The sequence below is a fragment of the Acipenser ruthenus genome, chromosome 8 (genome assembly GCF_902713425.1).
Source record: "Acipenser ruthenus chromosome 8, fAciRut3.2 maternal haplotype, whole genome shotgun sequence".
Taxonomy (NCBI): domain Eukaryota; kingdom Metazoa; phylum Chordata; class Actinopteri; order Acipenseriformes; family Acipenseridae; genus Acipenser; species Acipenser ruthenus.
In genome coordinates, this window is record NC_081196.1 from 11493153 (window position 1) to 11513726 (window position 20574).

Here is a 20574-nt window from a genome sequence, read left to right on the forward strand (position 1 = left end):
AACAGAAAATAAATCTATTTTTAAAAATTATTATTATTAGTAAATAATGGTTACGCAAACCACCATTGCTTTCGGCATAAGGGCAAAAAAAAAAGAAATGGGTTGGATGGAGATGCTTGCTAGTTATTTCTGTAGATTGTAACATGCCTGTTTGCTATTCAAGTAGTAACATGCCTCTTCCCACGGTAAGAGTGGAGAGGCACATTGTTACTTGCATAGCAGAAAAAAAAGACGACCTTCCTAAGACTTCACGTTCCATTCCAGCACTGAGGACGGAAATCTGGTGTTTATTTTGTCTAAGATACATCAGCTGACCTACAGTATGAGAATGTTTAGCAGTGTTGACTAAGTGGAGTGAAATGCAATTATCAGAGTGAAGTAATTGCAGTTACAGTAATTACAGTATTGTATTACTTTAACAGTTCTGAACATCTGTATTTGCTATTTAGTTCGTTATATGACTCTATATTATATATGTGTGTATGAAAGTGTAGCTTCTTATTACATTAGAAAAGTGGGTTATTAGAAAAGTGCAATTTTATAAATGTACACTTTTTAATCCACTGTGTTGAATGATGTAAAAAATAAATAAATAAAGACAAATCACATTGTAACTGTAATGTTTATAAGCATTTTCTAAATTTCTAAAGGTAAATTGAGTTTCATTCTTCACAAATATCTTCTTTGTCTTAGCAGTGAATGGTTATTGGGATGCTATGCACTCCATTCTGTCCTAAAAACTTTTTCCGGTTTCTATACCCTATTCATGCTTACCATTTTCATCGATAACTTGGATTTTGTATTAGCTTTGAGCCCAATCACTTTGAATAAGTAGCAACAGTCACAACATCCATGGTCGAATACAAGAAAAAATATATACTCCATTTAAATGTATACTTTTTACAATTTGCTGTAAGTTTTCAACCATGCCCAGAGAAGCAGCTCTGTGGAATTGGTAAAAGCAACAGATTAACCATTTTGATAGTCTCTTTTTTCTGAAGAAATGCAGATGTCAAAGCACTTCAATTTGCCAGCAGATGGAAATAAAAGTTTTCTTTTGTTGTCTACCTTAAAGATTTTTACGCCAGGTGATACCACCTGACAAATCTCATCTCACTTCATCTTCAGAAGTCGAAAGTGCAGTCCTTTCTGTGCTGTTGTCTTTATTGTCAAAATTCAAGCCAGTAGCAAATCCCTGCTACGATAGGTTCTGGTAATCCCATTGTTTTACAGGTTCCATTTCCTGTGCCTCCAGTTCTTGACCTTCCAGTGACTCCAGACCGTTCACCATTTTAACAATATGCTTCTGTGGTTTTTCTAGGCTGTATATAGATGGGCCGTTTGGGAGTCCATCTGAAGAAGTCTTTAACTATGAAGTCAGCCTGTGTGTCGCTGGAGGTATAGGAGTCACCCCATTTGCTTCTGTACTTCACACACTACTGTAAGTCTGAAACGTCCAGTCAAATTCACTTCACATTTTCTTTCAAAATGCCCTTCATGTTGAAATATCTAAATGTAATAAATTAAACTATTGTCTGTAGCCCTGGTAAAGGTGTAGTAATTAAGTTGCAACCCTAAAGCATGTAAAACTAATACAAATAATAATGGACTATACAAATGTTAAGTTCACAAAAAAAAAAAAACTTTCCCAGAATAATAATGAATACTGTATTTAAGGACTCTGACACATTTGTCTTTTTTTCTTCCAGAGATGAATGGAGGCATTTTAAACTCAGGAGGCTCTATTTGATCTGGGTCTGCAGGGAAATCCAGTCCTTCTACTGGTTTGCAGATCTGCTATGTGCTCTGCATCAGAAGGTATTTGAAGGTCTCTTTCTCTGGGAGTCTTTGATAACAGACAGCGATTTGTGACCTGTGAATTCTGAAAAACATCTGCAATTGTTGGTACTACAAAGTTATTTAAGAAGTGAAAATTTAGATCACAGTGACTGACTTCTTAAATGTATCCATTTTTATTTCTAAATTATATCAAGCAATGAACTCACAAAGACTGAAAAAAAGAATTTGCCACTTGGAATACTAAGATAATGCAGACACATTTTTAAAATCTTAAAAATCATGTAATTACAGTATTCTGTCAGCTACAATTAAAGTAAAATTAAATAAGAGTAAATTGTAGCAATAAAACAGCAACCCTTACTTTCTTACTTTCCTAATCAAATTATCTATATATTTAATGAACCTTAGATTTTTCCAGACAGCTACTGTGAAATAGTAAGCTGGTTATGGTGGTACCTTTTATTAAGTGAACTGCAGTGATCTCAGACACTATGTCTTCTGTGATAGCTGTAGTGATTCCTTCCACAGCAACAATACTCTTCAGCAGCCAGCTCTCGGGATGAGTTTTTTGTCACAGGCCATAACATGTTTAGCTGGAGTTAATTATTTTCATATCAGTTGTATGATCAAATCAGTATAGCTGCACATAGGCATGTCTGAATATTTCTTTATAGATTCTCTTCACAAATATAGGCTGAAAAAAATATTTTGTGTGAAATCCTGTAGGTTACTTTGTAAATCCAGGAGATAGAATGTACTCTAGTTTATTGTAACTAAATGATCGGTCTGGCAGTATTGCTACTACCAGTTAGACTTGGACGTGTGCTTGTGTTTCATTAAAAACTGATACATTAACACTATGCTTGGAGTGACAAAAAGAGTCAAAGTATAAAGAGCCATTTGATTCCAGACTATTATAGGTGGGATGTCTTTCCCTCATGGATATTATGTATTAATTAATTTACCCTCTATAATGTTTTAAATCTTTCATTATAATAGGGTTTAAGTTTAAGGTATATCTCCACCTGGTGGATTAGTGCTGTAATAACTTTAGCAGTTTTGCATAGAAATACACTACTGAAAAAAATGAAAGGAGCAACATTTTTTTCCAGAACACATTTAACAAGAAGAATAAAACTTAATTATTTCAAGGGAGTGCTTCTTCCTTACCCCATTACAGATCACCCACCATATGCAGACTAATCACAATGAAGGGTGTTGTTTACATAGGGAGGGACTACCACTTCCTCACTGATATAAAAATACTACCATACTGTAGAAGGCGCTAGCTGAAACATGTGTCTATTTGTCTACTTCGACATTATAAGACAAAATAAAGGTGTCTCCAAAAGACAAAAGACAGCAGCAGTTAAGCAGCCTGGTCAGGGATGATTTCTAATGCTTTAATCTCAAACTGGTATCCCCCCCCCCCCCTCCCCCCCCAAGCCACAGATTTATGTCTTGTCTGTGGTAGTATAGGATAATGTTTAGCATTGCACAGTCAGCACAGGGAGGGAGGGAGGGAGAGAAAAGCTGTCTGTCGTTGCAGAAAGTCCTCTGCAGAGCCCATTACACTCAGAATGTGTGCTACTGGAAAGCCCCTTCCTTTCAAACTTGCAGTTCTACCTAGGTTCAGACCCAGGTTCTGGCTACCCGGGTCACAGTCCCGCATAGTGTGAAACCACGTACCTGGGTCGTACCCGGGTTGGCACGCTTTGACCTGGGTGGAGCGAGACAAAATGCATGATGGCCGTTCGTAAGCCGTCGAAATAATGGCCACGTCTGCGTGAAAGTTTTTTACTTCCGCAAAGAACATTTTTGTTTATCCTGTTTAGCCATAGTTTTTATTGCTTGAGACTTAGCATGAGCCAGACTGCAGCAGGGATGAAGAAACATTTCATCTAATCAACATATGGGCCGAAGGTTCAATCCAGAGGAGCTTGGATGGAAGCATCTGTAACAAGCTGCTTCCGGGGCATTGATACGTGCATTGTGTAATTGCGTCTGTCATCAAGGTCAACCCTGCTTTATCAAAAGCAGTGTGAAATCACCTACCCAACACCAGGTCCTGACCCGGGTAGGTTCCAACCTGGGTAGAGCATGCCAGTGTGAAAGGGGCTTAAGTTGAAAGGTCAGAACTCTCCTACACAAATGTCCTGTCTCATGTTGTTGCCTACCTCGCATTCAAAGGTTACATCTCCATTTATTTTTAGTTTCTTTTTTGTATTTTTTTTTTTTCCTCACAGCTTTGGCAGGAGAATCGTCCAGACTACTTAAACATCAAGCTGTACCTCAGTCGTACAGATGGGATACAGGTATGGAGCCCATTTGGATGACTCAGAAATGATGAGAAAGCCAGTTACAGACGAGGGAAACAACATAAAGTCAGGTTGAAACATAATTGAGTTTCCATTCTTTCAGTTATTCTTGCCAAATTGTGCAGGACTCTAAGGGAAGTCTTTAAAAACAGTGTTTGCCTTTCATACCGTTTTTTATTTATATTATAAATACTGTATACTTATAAACCATACCTTTCTAGATATAAAAATACACCTGTAACAGCACAGTCAGGCAATCAGTCTTCTACAGTAATGTTAGTGTCGAGTTGCCTGAGTAACTGCTGTTAGAGTGGTTTAACTGGTCCAGATTATTCACTTGATTTCAAGGAGGTATCTGGTTTTAGTGTGTGTCTATGTAACTATAAGAGCCTGCCTTTCCCATCTGTTCAGTGCATACAGCAGAGGGGAAGAGACTGTCTAGCTACAATAGGTTAAATACTAACCAGGCATATGCTATTAGTGTAATAGAGCCATTGAAATGCTGACTCTGGAGAACGAAAATAAGTCCTGTGCTTAGCAGTCGTTTATCAAACCACAAATAGCTAGTTAAGATATAATCTAGAATAAAACCTTGTGTTTTCCCTCTGACCAGAAAAACTCATTTTTATGTGGATTGAAAAAAAAAAGACTTGCAGGCAGGTGGTGAATGTGGTACAGGATATTGAAACAGAGAAATGCAATGGGCACAGTACTGTTCATCCTGGGAGGAGTTCTCTGTAACTGGACTTTGTCTACAAATTGATTTGTACTCGTGTCTCATTGTAGTTGAGATAATGGCGAACTCTCAAGGTTAGGCTGTCGTGCTAACAACAGCTATTAAGAACATGTCCCCTTTTCAGTTCAATTCCATGGTACACAATGTAGCCTCTGCAGGAACGACTTTGCAGTCTCTTATCATCCTCCTGTTGGTCACGCTGATAGTAGTTCTTTAAAACCAATACATTTGAGGCAGGTCAAGTTTTGCGCAGGGTCATAGTCACAACTCACACTGGAACAAGGTCATTCTAGAAGAGGGTTTCTCTTTGTACGAAGCAAATAGTGACACATTTCAAAATCATTTAGGCAAATCTTGAACTGGTACAAACAGATGGAAATTGGGCCCCTTGTCTTCAATATGTGGTATAAAACAGTATGACTCTCAAGTCAAGTTTAATTATAAGTTCCATGAATCTTTAGTCATACTCACTTACTTTGTAAGTAAGAGGCCTCAAAACAACACCTAGAAGAGAGTAGTTGGATCCTAAGCTTTTAGTAAATATAGGCAATGCTACCAACATGTTTTTTTTTTTTGCTGTAGAATCTCATTGGTGACAGGTATCGGGCACTGAACTCGAGGCTTATCATAGGAAGACCTCGATGGAAACTTCTTTTTGAAGAAATCTCAAAGTGCAATAGACAGTAAGTAGAGACACTGTCAAAGTATAGAGTGTTTTTTTTGTTTTTTTTAAATCAGTCATGTTGATTTATATATGGTCTGCTGTGCATTATGAGAAAATATTTCATTTAGGTGGTTATGTGACATCATATATATGAAATGGCACAGAACCCCCGAGATTAAATGTTTCCTCGAAACGCACTGCAAACCATATGTTGTATTTTTTTATATTGCATGGATTTAAAAAATATGATCAAGTATGTTGTTGTTCAGTACTACTCCCAACAGAACATACCTTTCCGGGATCATACTCACTGCTGTCTCTTTTCTTAATGCATAAATCACAATAACAAGTGTTGAATTCAGAATAGTATTGTAGCAATCTTTAAAAAGATGCCACCTACCAGATATATAAAGAGAAGCCAAGGCACGTAGCTGAAGGAAATGTAGCTCTTCGTGAAGCAGAAATCCCCAGCCTATACAGTCTGTACAGAACCTCTGGGGAAGGCCCTGACCCTTGAAAGCAATGCTGTTAATAAGAGGAAACAGCAATGCAAGGAGAGAGTCCGCTTTCAAACAGCGGGCTGCTACACAGAGTGTCAGGTTCATACTTGCTGCCGGCTTTTTTTGCTACACAGCAAATTAAATTTGCTAGGTGTGTGTCAAGCTCAGACATGGGTATTTATTCTGGAGTTATGTGCTCTGCCATCTCAGTTAGATAAGATTTTACCAGAGCCAAGTCAGATTTTGGTTTTCTTGGATGTGTTTATATTTTCTTGTTGACTAATGAAACTTTTTCAATCATCTGTGTTGGGTGGGTGTTGAAAATGGGACATTGTAGCTACTATCCATGCAATTACTGTTGTCCATGTAATTACCATTTATCAGTGTGCAGGACCTCTGCTCTGTTTATATATATATATATATATATATATATATATATATGTTTGTATGATTTTTTCCATTATAGGTAATAATTTGTTTTATTTTAATTTACAGGAAAAATGTTGGTGTATTTTGCTGTGGGCCAAAAAAAATCTCCAAGACCTTACACAAACTCAGTAACAGCACCAGCTCCTCTGGGACAACATTTGAATACAACAAAGAGTCATTCAGCTGAACATGCCTTAACACTAGAAGGACCGGAGATATACTCATACCTGGAAGCCCCGCAGCAGACTTCTGACGGCTGTATTCAAAACACTGTAAATAGTATAACGAAAGGAGAAACAGTCGGATGTAATTAGGTTTTTTTATTGAGTACATTACATAAACATCTGAACAACCGAAGCATATTATATATATATATATATATATATATATATATATATATATATATATATATATATATATATATATATATAATATGAAAGTTTATTTTACAAATCAAAACAAGAAAATGTAAATAAACATCTGAACAGACATCAGTTTACAACATACATATTTATAAAACTGAAACGATAGCAATACATTTTTAACTTTTCAACAGCAATCGGTTTATTATCAGATGAGCAAAAGCAACTGAACGACGTAGATAAATAAACTTAGAAGAAAACATTTTACAGAAGGTTATAAAAAGTCAAATTTTCTTTTTCTTTTTTTTTTGACAAAATGGTTTTCCTTTACCTTGAGTCTAAGGCTGTTCACAATCAATACAGATAATGCGTTTCTCCACGCCACCCTTCTTCACAGGGCACAGCTGCTCGAAGTTTTATTTTTATTGCACTTGCCAACCTGGCATTGGCATCTCTTGCAAAAGAGGTTGCCAGCTTCAGCTGTGGGTACACGCTTGGTAGTCTCCCTCTGTTCCAAATGCTTCTTGTGAAGTTCCTGTGCTAAAATATATTCTCTCCTTGGTAAAGTCATGATGCTAATTGACTGACCAAAACTGGCAAGCAGGTGCCTGTCAGTCATTCACTCAGGCAGAGAGTAGAGACTAATCTGATTACAACTAAACACATTGCAGACTGTTAAATAAAAATAATAAAGTAGAATACCGTTCTGTATAATCACAATATAATTGTTTTCTGTGTGGCCATCAGTGTGACTGCTCTCGGGGCTTTTAGTTATAATGTAATATATCTCCTTTATTTCTGCACTCCCACGTTTCATGCTTTGTGAGAATATTTAATACATACGGACAGAAAGGTACACGAACACACAGCCCCATATGTGTTACACCACTGGTGAAAATTACATTTTAAAACCAAAAAACTCCAAAATGACTGCTGCGGGGCTTCTAGTGTTAATGTAACTGAAGTGCAATTAGTAAGTGGACTGGGAAACAAGAAAGATCAGCCTTATCTTTCATGCCACAGAAAAATAAATCTGGTTCTTGGAGGGAGAAGAAATAGTAGGACCATTGTAAATGAACATCTGCTAATGTGGGTGCACATTGAAATTCAACTGGCATGTATTTAAACTTTTATAGTATTCACTGTATGCAAAATGTTTTAAATACCTATGCAAAATGTTTAGATTTTTTTTTTACATGTGCATTTTATTTATTAAATTTGAAATCTGAGAGGATTGGTGTATCATGTACGCATTATAATAAAGCTTTTGATATGGACACACATTTTATAATACAAAAAGGTTATCTTGAATTGTAATTTTTTTCTGATACCAAGTACAGTATGATCTGCAGCAAACCTCTTTATTCTTTCATTTACTAATTGACTTTTATATTCCATGAGTGAAAAAAACAATCACATTTTACCTTGCAGGGCTTTCAATATAGCTGGATTAAAAACAGCTATCTTTGTATTAAAACCATTTGTTTTTACTAAAATCAATGACATGTTGACATGTTGCATATTTCATGTGTGTGGGTGGTTATTTTTCCAGGGAGAAATGTCCAGTTTTAGTTTTGCACTTTTCAAAAATGGTGCTACTAGATGAGTGATAATGTGACATTTAAGCATAAATCAATTAAAGATTTATTTTTTCTACTAAATGAGTAAAACACTCATTGTGTGATACAAAAGGCTTGGAATGATTTTAATACACAAATGTCATAATGATGCACTAAAAGGAAGTAAAATACATCCTTGTATAGGAATATCTAGTTTAGTAATGTTTTATTAGTTTTGGTTTTTAACCATAGAAGTAATGTGTGTCATTCACTCATAATACATGAGGCTATATAATGCAAGTGAATATACTATATCAGTATATACATTTTTGTATTAGCTATCAATGGGGAAATACATTTCAGGAAGAAGAAAAACAGCCTGGAGGCCTTGATCATACCAGTTAAATATGTACTAAGAGAAATTAGCTTTAAATCATCTGGAAACTTCTCTGGAAAGGTATCTAAAAGCCAGTAGAACACATTAAAAGCCTTTATTAAGGTTTCATCTACTAGAGTGATCCCAAAGGTCCTGCTGTTGCGGAAATAGCCAAACCTAACCTTCCATAGTCGCGATATATCATCCCAATCTGGTATCCCGCCAAGTCAGTTGAACGCCCCTAGCTATATAGAATAAATGCCATGTACAGCACTTGAAAGGTTACTGTGATGTATTACAGTACATACAGGGAAATTAAGTACTTTGTTAACACTTTATCTTTCCTTCTTGGTGTCATTGCAGATCCAGGTAAGTAGAGCTCCCTCTGCTGCCTTGCTTTTGCGGTGCACTCTCCATTGTTGCACTCTGAACAGCTGCTCATTGGTTTGGTGGCAGCTGTTCTCTGCTGTTGCGGTGGGTATGTTTTTGCAGAGCATGTTCTGACCTGATCTACTGCTATTGCATCTGATTCACTGGGGCTCCTTTATTCAGTATGGGGAATATTTATAGTTACATAACCATTGTAAATGTACCCAAACCTCCCATGGGTTTCTCTCCGGTTATTATTTTCAGTGGATTTTTTAGGTGCACCCCCTATAGCCAATCATATTGGTTCACATGTCACTGTAAACAACAGAAGCCAACCAAATACAAAAGGCCTGTAGCCATGGAAATGGCTCTCAATCGAAAAACAAACGATAACAAAAAAATATATATTAACATTAAGTGCTTGAAAATTTCAGAGGGGCGAGGCATTACATTATTGCTTTTGTACCGTGAGAGTGTAAATCAATACAAAAATCACAGCATATTTCTCAGTTTAATAAATGTTTTTTTTCAATACTTACATTTACGTAACAATCAAGGAATGCAGTTAGAGATGGGCAAGTCATAAGTGATCAGACTTTTACTGAAACCTGGATGAAAAACTGTCAAAGTAGTTCTGTCATAAACACCATAGTACCCTGTTGTTTTAAAATAAAATACAAATAAAGTAAAATAAATAAAAAATACAATTGGATTTTAAAAAATGACAGGATTCAAACGTAATTCCTTGTAAACAAAAACATAATTTCTTATTGATATCCAATGAAGTAATAATCTATTCATGATGCGTTCCATTTCATCCAAACTAACACTGATATTGTAGTGTACATTTATTAGATCATTACTGGATCACATTTAAAAAAAAAAAAAAAAAAAACAGCAATACAATATTAGCTATGCCAGGTCACGTTTACTTATGCATGCAAATCTGTTTTATGAACTGTTGTAGCGATGTTGTGCCCACACTCCACACAAATGCACTGTCACATTTGCAATTTGCTACCTGTGGTCCACAAACACATTCGTGAGAGGTTGCAGCATGTCTCACAGCAGACTTGCCCGTCCTTATCTAGACTCCTGTTTTCAGTCACAGTGTAGTTTGGTAATTGAGGTTCTGGCTCTCATCACTGTCGTGGAGCAGAGGCTGTCTCTCTTCATAAGAGGACCTTCTCCTCTTCCTCTTGCGACAGGTCAGCACGACTGACAAGACCAAGATGGCCGCCACCAACGCCCCGAGTATCCCAGCTGCTAGCAGCCACTGCCAGATCTGCCGTGCTTGATCCAGGTATGGTGCCAAAAACTCCTCCAGGAACCTTTGTCCTGGAAAAACAAATACTGGTTTACTGTGCTTGTTAACATTTTGGTTATTGTTTTTACATTTAGGAAGTCAGTTTGCCCACAGTGGAAAATAAACACATTTAGTATGACTGTCGCTTTAGATCTACTTGAATTTCAGGGACAAACTGACCAAATAATACTATAAAATACAGACTACTATACCAGTCTCAACTCATTGTTTGCACTGAAGGGACTGGCATAATAGGCAGCTCTCATTTCTTTCTTTTTTTTCTATTTATTAGGATGTAACTCCAACAAGTACAAACTACTATCACCAGGGCTTACCTGATAAAAACCAGCATTGCATTGAATTTTTCTGTGTTGTTCATTTTTTTAAATTTGGTTTTGTAGTTTTAGGGACACTATTTAATGAATATGCAGTACTGTGACAAAACCACAGCTTTCGACTATCGTTGTGAAGTACAACACCACCTGCTGTTACACTGAAAAACACTATGACCCGAGCTACTTCAGCTCAACATGACTTAAAAATGTTTTTTGTGCCTTTTAACTAGGGATGCAGCTAGCTCTTTGTGATACAAAACACCCTACCATATATTGTAGTCAACAGGGACTTTCATATAAAATTAAATTAGGATACTGAGGGCTCACCTGGCTCCAACAAATAAGCATAATCATATCCCAGCTCCCGCGACGAAAGGAAGAAATCACCGTTCCTGTACAGCGGAATAAACGGGACCATGTGATAGCCATGGTTGTGTCCGATTGGTGCGTTAGCTGCAGGGTAGGCCGCTCCCACAGGCTGGTGTCTCCTCAGCCACTGCTCAAAGATGCTATAGGTTGAATGTTAGAATGGAATGGTATTTACGTGCACAGCACACAGATTAAAACACGCTACTGACAGGCATTATGGCTCCACTTCCCAGTGTAATGGGTAAAAAAAATGAATGGGTGGGTTAAACATGATTGAAACACAGTCCCTGGGGGTCACCATTATAACATGAAGAACAAATGTCCCACCGACTCTTTCTACATAGGTAGCAAATTATTTACAGTGCCAATGGACTTCTGAAATCGCGTGCATATTTTTGAAGAGGGGACTACCATCTATTCTGGGTTACCATTTTGTATCCACTGTAGCTTTAGATGATTTTATTCTGTCAACATATTTAAAAAAAAAAAAAAAAAGTATACCATTCCACTTTTGTAGAACTTATTTAACAGTATGCAAAAAAAGAAGAGAAATGATAATACGTATAAAATGTATTTATCTAATTATATAGCATTTATACTCACATGTTTAAAACAAAAACAAAAAACCCCACAAAAGAGCATCTCGGCTTATTGTTGTGTGAAAGCTTAACGAGTTCCCTGTGTGAAAACACTTTTCTTTATGATCTACCCCCATTTCAGTAAGATATTACATTGCCAGAGGGCTTGTTATTAGGATTCTGCAATCTATTATTCAGACACACTTTATTTTTGTGCTTATCTAGACCCCAGCCAGTGTTTTTATTTCACATGCTCCAGCCCACAAGTTGTTCTTCACTAAAAGCATTCAAAGATGTGTGGGCGATTTAGAGTTCTTGTGAGAGAGAAAAAAAAAAAGAAAAGCTCACAAGGAACTCTACTTTTCGTCACCACCCACATACAGCATTATGTATGTTTTCAAGATCCTTTTTTCTGGTTTTAAATCTTTTTTTTCACACAATACAACTCTATTTAATAATTGCCATGGCAAGATTACGCGTCATAATCCACTGTCCAGCAATCATCCCTGTGTTCTATTTATAACACACTGAACGGGAGACTGGCAGTCAGCTAACAAAATAATTCAAGTTCCTAATAACCCATTCAGTCATTATTATTTCATGCAATATGGTACAGAGAGGTAGGCAGAGGATTGTGATAACCAATGCATTGTTCAAGTTCATCCCACACATGTTCAATTGGCCAGGCAGTGTGTATTTTGTTTACAGTATAATAGTTAAGGTTCTCCACATCATGTTTAAATAAGAAATAACTGGGATTAATTTTATGTAAATGGAGCCTGCCTCTAACTATATGAAGGAAGACAACCAAATGATTTCCTACAGTTGAAGAAGCAGAAATGTTTAACATGGAAACAAAGTCCCTTGAACTATGCAAATTGGCATTTTTCAAGGTCAAATACATTACAATTTCATGATTTCAAAACCTGACACACTTTGATGTTTTAATAACAAGATTGGGAAAGTCTGCTTTTGGCTGCTGAGTGCATTCCATGTCGAGTTAAAATTAGGGCACTGAATAATTTGAATTCCTTTGATCGGCTGGCAGATATTAAATAATTGTTGTGGTGGGGGAAATGCATGATAAGATGAATAAATTGGCTTTCTGAATATAAAAATACGAACAAACAAAATAAATAAATAAAAAGAGAAACCAAACAGTCATAGACTTCACTACAGCATAAAGTGTAGTAGCTAAGTGTATAAAATAAATATCCCTTCCCTTAATTAGCTTCAGTATCTTTTTCATTGCAACCCTTTTTATTTCTACCAATGGAATAGCTATAAAGGTGAAACACTATGGAGCAGCCATCCCCTTTAAGTTGGATCCAGGCATCAACCAAACAGTTGTTTGCTTAAGCATTAATGGCTAGATAATGTCTGGTCACCATGGAGCTTATCAATGCTTATTTTTATTTAGTCCAATTAAATTACCCCTGATTTTTGTCCTCCAAATCCCATGAAGAAGCCAATTGCCTCTTTACACCCAGGAAGCCATGAGCGGCGATCTAGCAGCCTCTAGAGGACAAAGGCCAGACCTTCATTTGTCTGCTTGAGCTCACCAGGCACCTGACCAGTAGGGTCTGCTGCGAACCTACGCTCCCCTGACTGTATGACTCACCCTCACACCACAGCTGTGCCTTCACGCACTATCATACACCGAACAACTGTTTTTGTGTATGAAGACATTTATTAAATGTGTTTTTAGGTTTTATTTTGGTCTGGATGTCTTTGGCTGCTTGACATTTATGGCACCGTTTAAATCAGGTTTTAGGATTCTAAAGTCCTGTTAGAGGACATCTACCTGTGGGATAATGACTGCTCCTGATTGGCTGAGACTATCCATGAGGCTTATAATAAAGCTTTTAACAACAATGGGGAAACCACGTGGCTGTCTATCGGTGGGAATTATATGGAAAACGTCATAAGTATTAAAGAAGCTCAGTAGAATAATCTTCTAGTTCATAATTCTTGGAACTTTTCAAGCACCATTGGAATATCATTCACCCCATGTGCAGCGTTTGTAGAGCCACAGCTATTTACAGAGGTTACATTATCCATACCCACCTGTCGACGAACACATGATGAAGCACAAAGATCGGGTCGTTAGCCGATCCTTGGACTTGAGACATGGAGCCATTCATGAAGATGTGAAGCGAGTTGTGTAAGGTGCTCCGTGCTCTGTTGGCCATGCCATCAGAAGGATCTGCAAAACCTGGTCAGAATGTCAGCCGCATTAGAATAGCAAAGTGGCACAAGGTCAGATTACAGAGATTGTCCTACTTGAAGAAATGATGGCAATTGAAAATAATTTGTTTATCACACATGCAGCAAAGTAAACTGCATAATAGAAAATGGTAATGGTGATCTTTTCTACTTATAGATTCTGCTTTGCTCTATCACAATGCAGCAGAATAAGTAAATCACCAGAGATGTTTCGATAACCAATCATATTCAATTAATAGCATCAGTGAAACATAACAATATTGCTATCATGAAAAGCCTTCTGTAAATCACAGAACAGACGTATGTGAGAAGTATGAACTTATAATAACTTTTAAAGTTGTTTAATTTATATTTTAAATGTTTTTTGGGTTGGTTATTTAACCTTGATTAGCCACGTTATAGTTTTACCGATCCCAGAGACTACCACTAATCTTGGACTACCTTTGTTATTGTAACATGGGCTGGTCCAGGATTAGTGCTAATTGGGGACTGTGAATGGAGCGAAGAATTATGACATGAGGGTTAGTTCCTGTTAACTTAATTAAGCCAATGTAGCCTGACAAAACTATTAAAAACAAACCAAAATGACACGGATATGACTGGGGGTAACAGTCATTAAATGAAATACCAGGTATCTAAAATATATCCATCCCCACATTTAAATTTAACAACTTAGAATAAACTGATAAAAACATACTTCTTTCAAAGGATATTGGCATAGAAAGGGTAAGAAATGTAACAGTATGAGAGATATTTTACCTTCCAAGGTGTTCCTGAAGCTCATGTTTGCAAACTTATCCATGGGTTCAGTTTCATACTCTGTCAGACTCAAACAGAATTCCACCTCCGCAGATGTAGGCAGCCTGGGTGTTCTGATCCTGTCATGGTTGCCTGGGTTACGCAGAATGGGCCCTTCACCAGTCCCGTTACATAAAGTCTCTAACCTGTTGTACTCCTCGGATTTTGTGCAAATTACCTGCAGAAAGAACACTCAAAAGTTATGTTATCTTCTATAGTTCAGATATAACCATTAAGAAATACTCCCCTCACCCCCCAGTTCTAATGGTCCAGTCTTCTTGGCCTGAGGCCTTGTTTGCTATCTGTACTGTAGCTTATGTTGTTTGCTTCCTCCTCCTAAACTCCAACACTTCGTTATCAGCAGATTTTATGGCCCTAGGCATTTTAACATGGCTGAGGTAGACCAAGACCCACAGCCCTCAGACTAGGACAAAACATTCAGTTATTGTATGTTCTCAGGGTTTCTGTGCTCACCCACTTGAGATGAGACTACGCTTTCAATCACACCTCTCCTGGAGCGTTGGTGGGATTGAGATCTGTTTCTCTAAAAGGTCCTGTTCTACAAATGTTTTATTATGAATTATTGATACATGTGTTTGAGATAGTAAATCAATAAACACTTGTTTCCCCTCTAGTGTTTTGTCCCACTCCTGGTACTAGTGAAAGTAATATTTTTCATAATTCAGTACTGGGTGTTTATTTGGTGGTAGTGTTTGTTATCCCTTTTCCACATTTCGATGATAACTTATTATAATTTCACATAGTTTTTTTTTTTATTATTACATTATTCAGTTTCTTAAAAGGTATAATCACTCCTTTTCCAAATAAAATGGCATAGTTTCCATGCTACCTAAAGGCAAACACTAAAAACACAGTTTAAAAACATTACCACCTTCTATTTATAGTGAGATGATTTTATGTGTGCCACGCCTCTCTAGGAATGGTAAAAGCTCCAAGGTACAAATACGGATAGTGTGGTCAGAAATCGACTGGTGCCTGATAAGAGAAGACAGCTGACAGACGTCCATTAATAATGCACAATAATCCAAACGCTGAAGACAGGCAGGGGGTAACTGGCATCATACTGAATGGTGTGTAGAAGATACACAAGGTGGTACTGAGGGTATGGCCACTTCCCATTGTTAACAACTCATATTCATGCATGGACAACAACAACTATTACATTTAGAAAAAAATAGATTTAATGAAATTTAAATCTAATTTCTTCATCTTTAAAGCTAAATTAAAATATGCATCAGTATCCTAATTCAACAGCCAGATTGCTAGTCGCCAATAAGCAAATTCCGGATGAGCCCAAGCAACTGCTTTACAAGTAAAGCAACAGTTTGTAGTCCCTTCATCACTGAAAACTTTCACAAAAAAATAAAAGAACAATGCCATTGAGTTAAAATAGCAACTGTAATACATTGGTTAATTAAAGATACATCAACAATAGGCCACCATTGAAACTTGGTAATTTTCAGATGACTTATACCCTGACCGTCTAATGCTATTTCCACATTGGCACTTTAGAGGGGTACTGAGTGCGCACTGAAGCAAGACGTGCAACCTGTTTTGTTCACACTAACTAATCCACTTCCTGGGGTAGTTTCGAGTCTGTATTAATTACAAGCAGAATAATTTGACCCTGCGTTAACATGTGCAAACAAAGTAAGCCACGTTTGATTGTGCACGTGTCATGCATGTAAAAATGTGCTTTACATGTGCACATATCAAAGAACTGCACTTCAGTCAACTCCAGCTGTTGTCTGTCTACACTCAAGAAAGAATAAGATGCATACAATCTCCAATTAGTTTCTAGTGTGAACAGAACAGGGAGCAAAGCTGTATTATCTACTACAAAACTTGACTACCAGATTCAACAACTGGATTTATTTTTCACAGGTTTGGAAATGGTAAAAGCCTCAGGTCCATTGTGAGAGGTAGTATGTGGTGCCAACAGACAACAGTTTTATACCTGGACAGTCCTCTTTAAAAGTAGTTTGTAAAGGAAAGTGATGGCAAGCATGATTTGATTTATTTGGAGAATATAATAATGGCATGAAAAATATAACACATTCTCTTCTCTGTTGCAAGATTCTTTCTCCTTATTACACTGACATACCAAATAGCATTTCAGCTTTAAAATAGCACATTGAGTACATTGCTTAAAATGAAGGTTAGTTCAGTACCATTATTGGCAAACCACTACAAACCATAACTTTATAAATAACCTGCAACTATTTTTTCTTGGATTGGCTTCTGTAAAGAAATATTTAATATCATGTTGTCTTATATTGATCCCAGTTTATAGATCCTTGTTTTATTAGTTTTGGAAGAATGGTTGTTTATTGAAAAAAACGGGGAAAAAATAGTCTTCAGTAACTGTATGCTTCAATAAAGAACTCCCAGGTACTTATTATCTAAGTATAATCAATGAGCCTTAGTGTACATTTTTTTTTAATCTTTATCACATTAATCCAGAATTCAACCGTTTATAATGTGTTTTTGTAACAGACACCAGACATTAAATTCTGGGCCAAATAAAATATATGGGTTTCAGCACTATGGTAATATATGAACTGATAATTCAAATGCAGTTTGGTTAGCACCACACAGTAAAAGTAATGACATATTTCCTCCTGTGACATGAAAGCAGTCTGTAAAACTCGATCACATCTTGTTCCAGTATCAATTTGGAGCTGTCAACAGTCCCTTCTACAATGTACAATCTAATCTGCAACTTGTATGTATTACATTGTTGTATAATTGCCATTTATTACTTCATCAAGCTCCAATATTTCCCTGACTGGCAATAAGCCATTTGAATAACAGAATTTGAACTTCCAAATAAAACTAGCACTGAAAAACAAATTATATACATAAGGCACATAGGCATTTTTATATTATTTATTTTGCATTGCTTACCATATTTTAAAAATGAACTAAATTCCATTCATCCAAATCTATCAGTACGACGACATCTTTTTTTTTACCCCTCTTTGTTAAAATTGTGTTTTGCTTCCCTGGGCTACAGATTACATAATAACCTCCTGCTGCTGCATATATAGCAGGGCATGACTATGTTTTCCCACATGGTAACAGAATGGACAGAGTACTTTTAAGGGGGAGAAAGCTTGTGTTTCAGCAGATGACATAACCTTTAAGGAATGTAAACAAACTGGAACGTAAACAAACTCAAAGGCTGCTTCCAATGAAGCCCTGCACAAAAGGGTAAGAATATAAGAAATCTACAAAAACAGACGCCAACGAATCATTAGATTACGATTGGATTTGTATCTATACATTGTTATTGTTGTTGTATTATTTTTCTATTGCATAATTAAAAATATATATTGCATAACATGGGTAAGGGTTTAATGATGTGATGTATACCTGCCAAGAAGAGAAGAATGAAGCTGGACTGAGAATATTGGGGTTGGTGGGATGACGACCTCCCAGATACTCATCAGTGCATACATCACAGTCCTGCGCGTCTCTCCAGTCCCAATAAGGAACAGTGAAGTTCTGGTCTCCCGTCAACTTTCGTATACCTTGCTCCCAGAGCAGCAGAAACACTCGGTGCCAAGGCAAAAACGCTGGGGCTTCGTGGGCGAAATCGATATCCCTCCATACATTATTGGACCCACCAAGCAAAGTGTCCCTAGACGCGTAGTAGTGCATCCATACAAACAGGTCATAAACACTGATGTTTCTAAACATTGGGGTGGACCCGTTGTTCATTTGTATGTAGGTGCCAGTAGCTATTACATAATCTGTACTGACAGTATTCTTAGCCAAATTTAGGTACGCTATGAATTTATTTTTTTCAGCTGTGGTTAGCTGGAAAATACTCCTTCGAATGGACTCTCTTCTCTCGTCGCAGTTGGGTCCAAAGAAGCCGAACTTGCAATCACCGCAGTTGTAGCCCATAAAGTTGCCAACGCACTGACAAGTCCTGTTGTAAAACACCAAGGGCCACTTCTCTCTGTCATCGACATTAGAGTGTGGGAACTGGGGCCCGTCCGCGGCATCTGTGACAGAAACATCTTGGCAAGAGCCTCTTCTAGAGCTCTCCCCGCAAACAGATGCGTCCCCATCCCAAACTGGACAGCACTCTTTGCTTAGGAGGGCTTCGGCTGTAGCACACGCTCTTGGGAACTGTTGGTAAGAAGAGCGGAAAATAGCTAAAAAGCCAATAAACTTTAAAAGAAACATTGCTTGAGATAGAGGACCAACTTAAACTGTCACTTCAAGTCCTACAATCAAAAAGAAATGCTTAAAAAGTTAACTCTCAAGTTATGCATACACCCTCCTTATTCCATCACGTGTTTGGGATTAAAAAAAATCACGGTCCTGTTTTCTCAGATTTGTAGCAAAACCAAGACTTTGTTCCTGCAGCGCCAAGTTACTTAATTTATGTTATGCATTTAGCAGAGTATTTCCTCTCAACAAACTGTACTGTGTGTGTAGAACATATTTTTTTCATTCAAAGTGTGTTGATGTAATCAGATTATATATTATGTTAGTGCTGTTAATAAACTACAACACGTTTATTGCTCTTGCAAACAATAGCAGCCAACGTCTTCTCAATTGAATTAAATAAGCACGGCTAGTAATTGGGTAAACTATTATTTATTTATTTATTTTTAAACGAATTTGATTAATTATTCAACGTAAAGCAGTATTATTCAAGCAACACTGATTGCATGTATAGTCTTTGGTGTTTACTAATCAATGGAGAATTTAAACGCAGTTTAGGAAAGTCACTTTTACAACAACAACAAAAAAGGGATTTTAAAAAACGGATTAATCTGGCACGTTTGATTCTGCTAATTGAAACATAGCTAAAATTCATAATATCATTAATTAAAGGAAATCTATCTTCCTGTAAAAGCCTAGCTTTATCGCTTCATTAGTAAAACTATACATTCTTTGTTATCTTTAACATTTCCGCATGTACACAGTACATTACACATGTCAAACAGTATTTGATTTCCTATCTACGGTTAATAACTAAATCAAAATACTACAAGTAGGAAAAAACAGTTTAAAATATCTTTGTATAGTAATTGATTTTAAACAAACTGAATTTTTAGGGTAAATTAATGTGTTCTGAGTAGAACAAAAACTGCTGTGTTATGCATAGATCATGAATGAGATCTTTGAATTATAAAAGAACAGAACGTCATACGGTCTGAATGGCCCTGTGCTTAGCGTACCTCTGCCAGTGCTTGGATACTCAGAATCATAAGCCTATCACATGATCTTGTGCCTGTGCGCGAGGTAGTGCTAATCCCTCCTCGTGCAAAATCACTAACAGAAGTATGAACATCACAGGATTTAAAAAAAACCCTTGAGCTATATAGAATCACATTCCTTTTTTTTAAATTATTAAAAAATAAAAAGTTTCCCACTACTGTATTATGTCAAATTATTTCTTAAAATGAACATGGTTCAACAGTATGTGATATAATTCAATGCAAAGTTTACACTTTCAGAGATCTTGGAATTTAAAAGGTTAGCCATTTATTTAGGTAGATACATGTAAAATAAATAAAGTTAATAACTGCATAATAGTTCTGGTTTCAATATAAGACTTCCAATTACAATGCTTTTTTAAAATTTAGTAGTCGCCAATTAATTTGTATCCCGTTTTAGTAATAGTACTAGGCTCAGTCCACCGCTACCACCCCTGTGCTGACTCGGGAGCAGCGAAGACGAACACACGCTGTCCTCCAAAGCACCTGCCGTCAGCCGACCGCTTCTTTTCATTCTGTAGGCCCACCATGCAGCCAACCCAGAGCTACAGCATCGGAGGACAATGCAGCTCTGGGCAGCTTACAGGC

The 20574-nt window shown here is 36.9% G+C and overlaps 2 protein-coding genes across 4 annotated transcripts in view; one reads left to right on the forward strand and one right to left on the reverse strand.

Moving 5' to 3' along the window:
- LOC131737717 (NADPH oxidase 4-like) overlaps window positions 1-6804 on the forward strand; it is a 37594-nt gene extending 30790 nt beyond the window's left edge. For both annotated transcript variants that reach the window (XM_059028495.1, XM_059028496.1), the window contains 5 exons: window positions 1322-1441; window positions 1710-1818; window positions 4047-4115; window positions 5437-5537; window positions 6514-6804. In XM_059028495.1, the coding sequence (XP_058884478.1) occupies window positions 1322-1441; window positions 1710-1818; window positions 4047-4115; window positions 5437-5537; window positions 6514-6634 (520 nt within the window). In that variant the 3' untranslated portion in view covers window positions 6635-6804. The remainder of the gene's footprint in view (window positions 1-1321; window positions 1442-1709; window positions 1819-4046; window positions 4116-5436; window positions 5538-6513) is intronic.
- A 2806-nt stretch (window positions 6805-9610) lies between these two features.
- Window positions 9611-19315, reverse strand: LOC117405438 (tyrosinase). 2 transcript variants are annotated; one of them, XM_034008502.3, is made up of 5 exons: window positions 18122-19312; window positions 14687-14903; window positions 13769-13916; window positions 11082-11263; window positions 9611-10451 (listed from the first exon to the last, which is right to left on the reverse strand). In XM_034008502.3, exons 1-5 carry the CDS (start codon window positions 18941-18943, stop codon window positions 10219-10221), a joined length of 1602 nt encoding a protein of 533 aa, XP_033864393.3. In that variant the 5' UTR covers window positions 18944-19312; the 3' UTR covers window positions 9611-10218. The 2 variants fall into 2 exon arrangements, with proteins under 2 accessions (XP_033864393.3, XP_058884480.1); XM_059028497.1 differs by lacking the exon at window positions 11082-11263 and having other exon boundaries at window positions 18122-19315.
- Between the last annotated feature and the right edge of the window lie 1259 nt (window positions 19316-20574).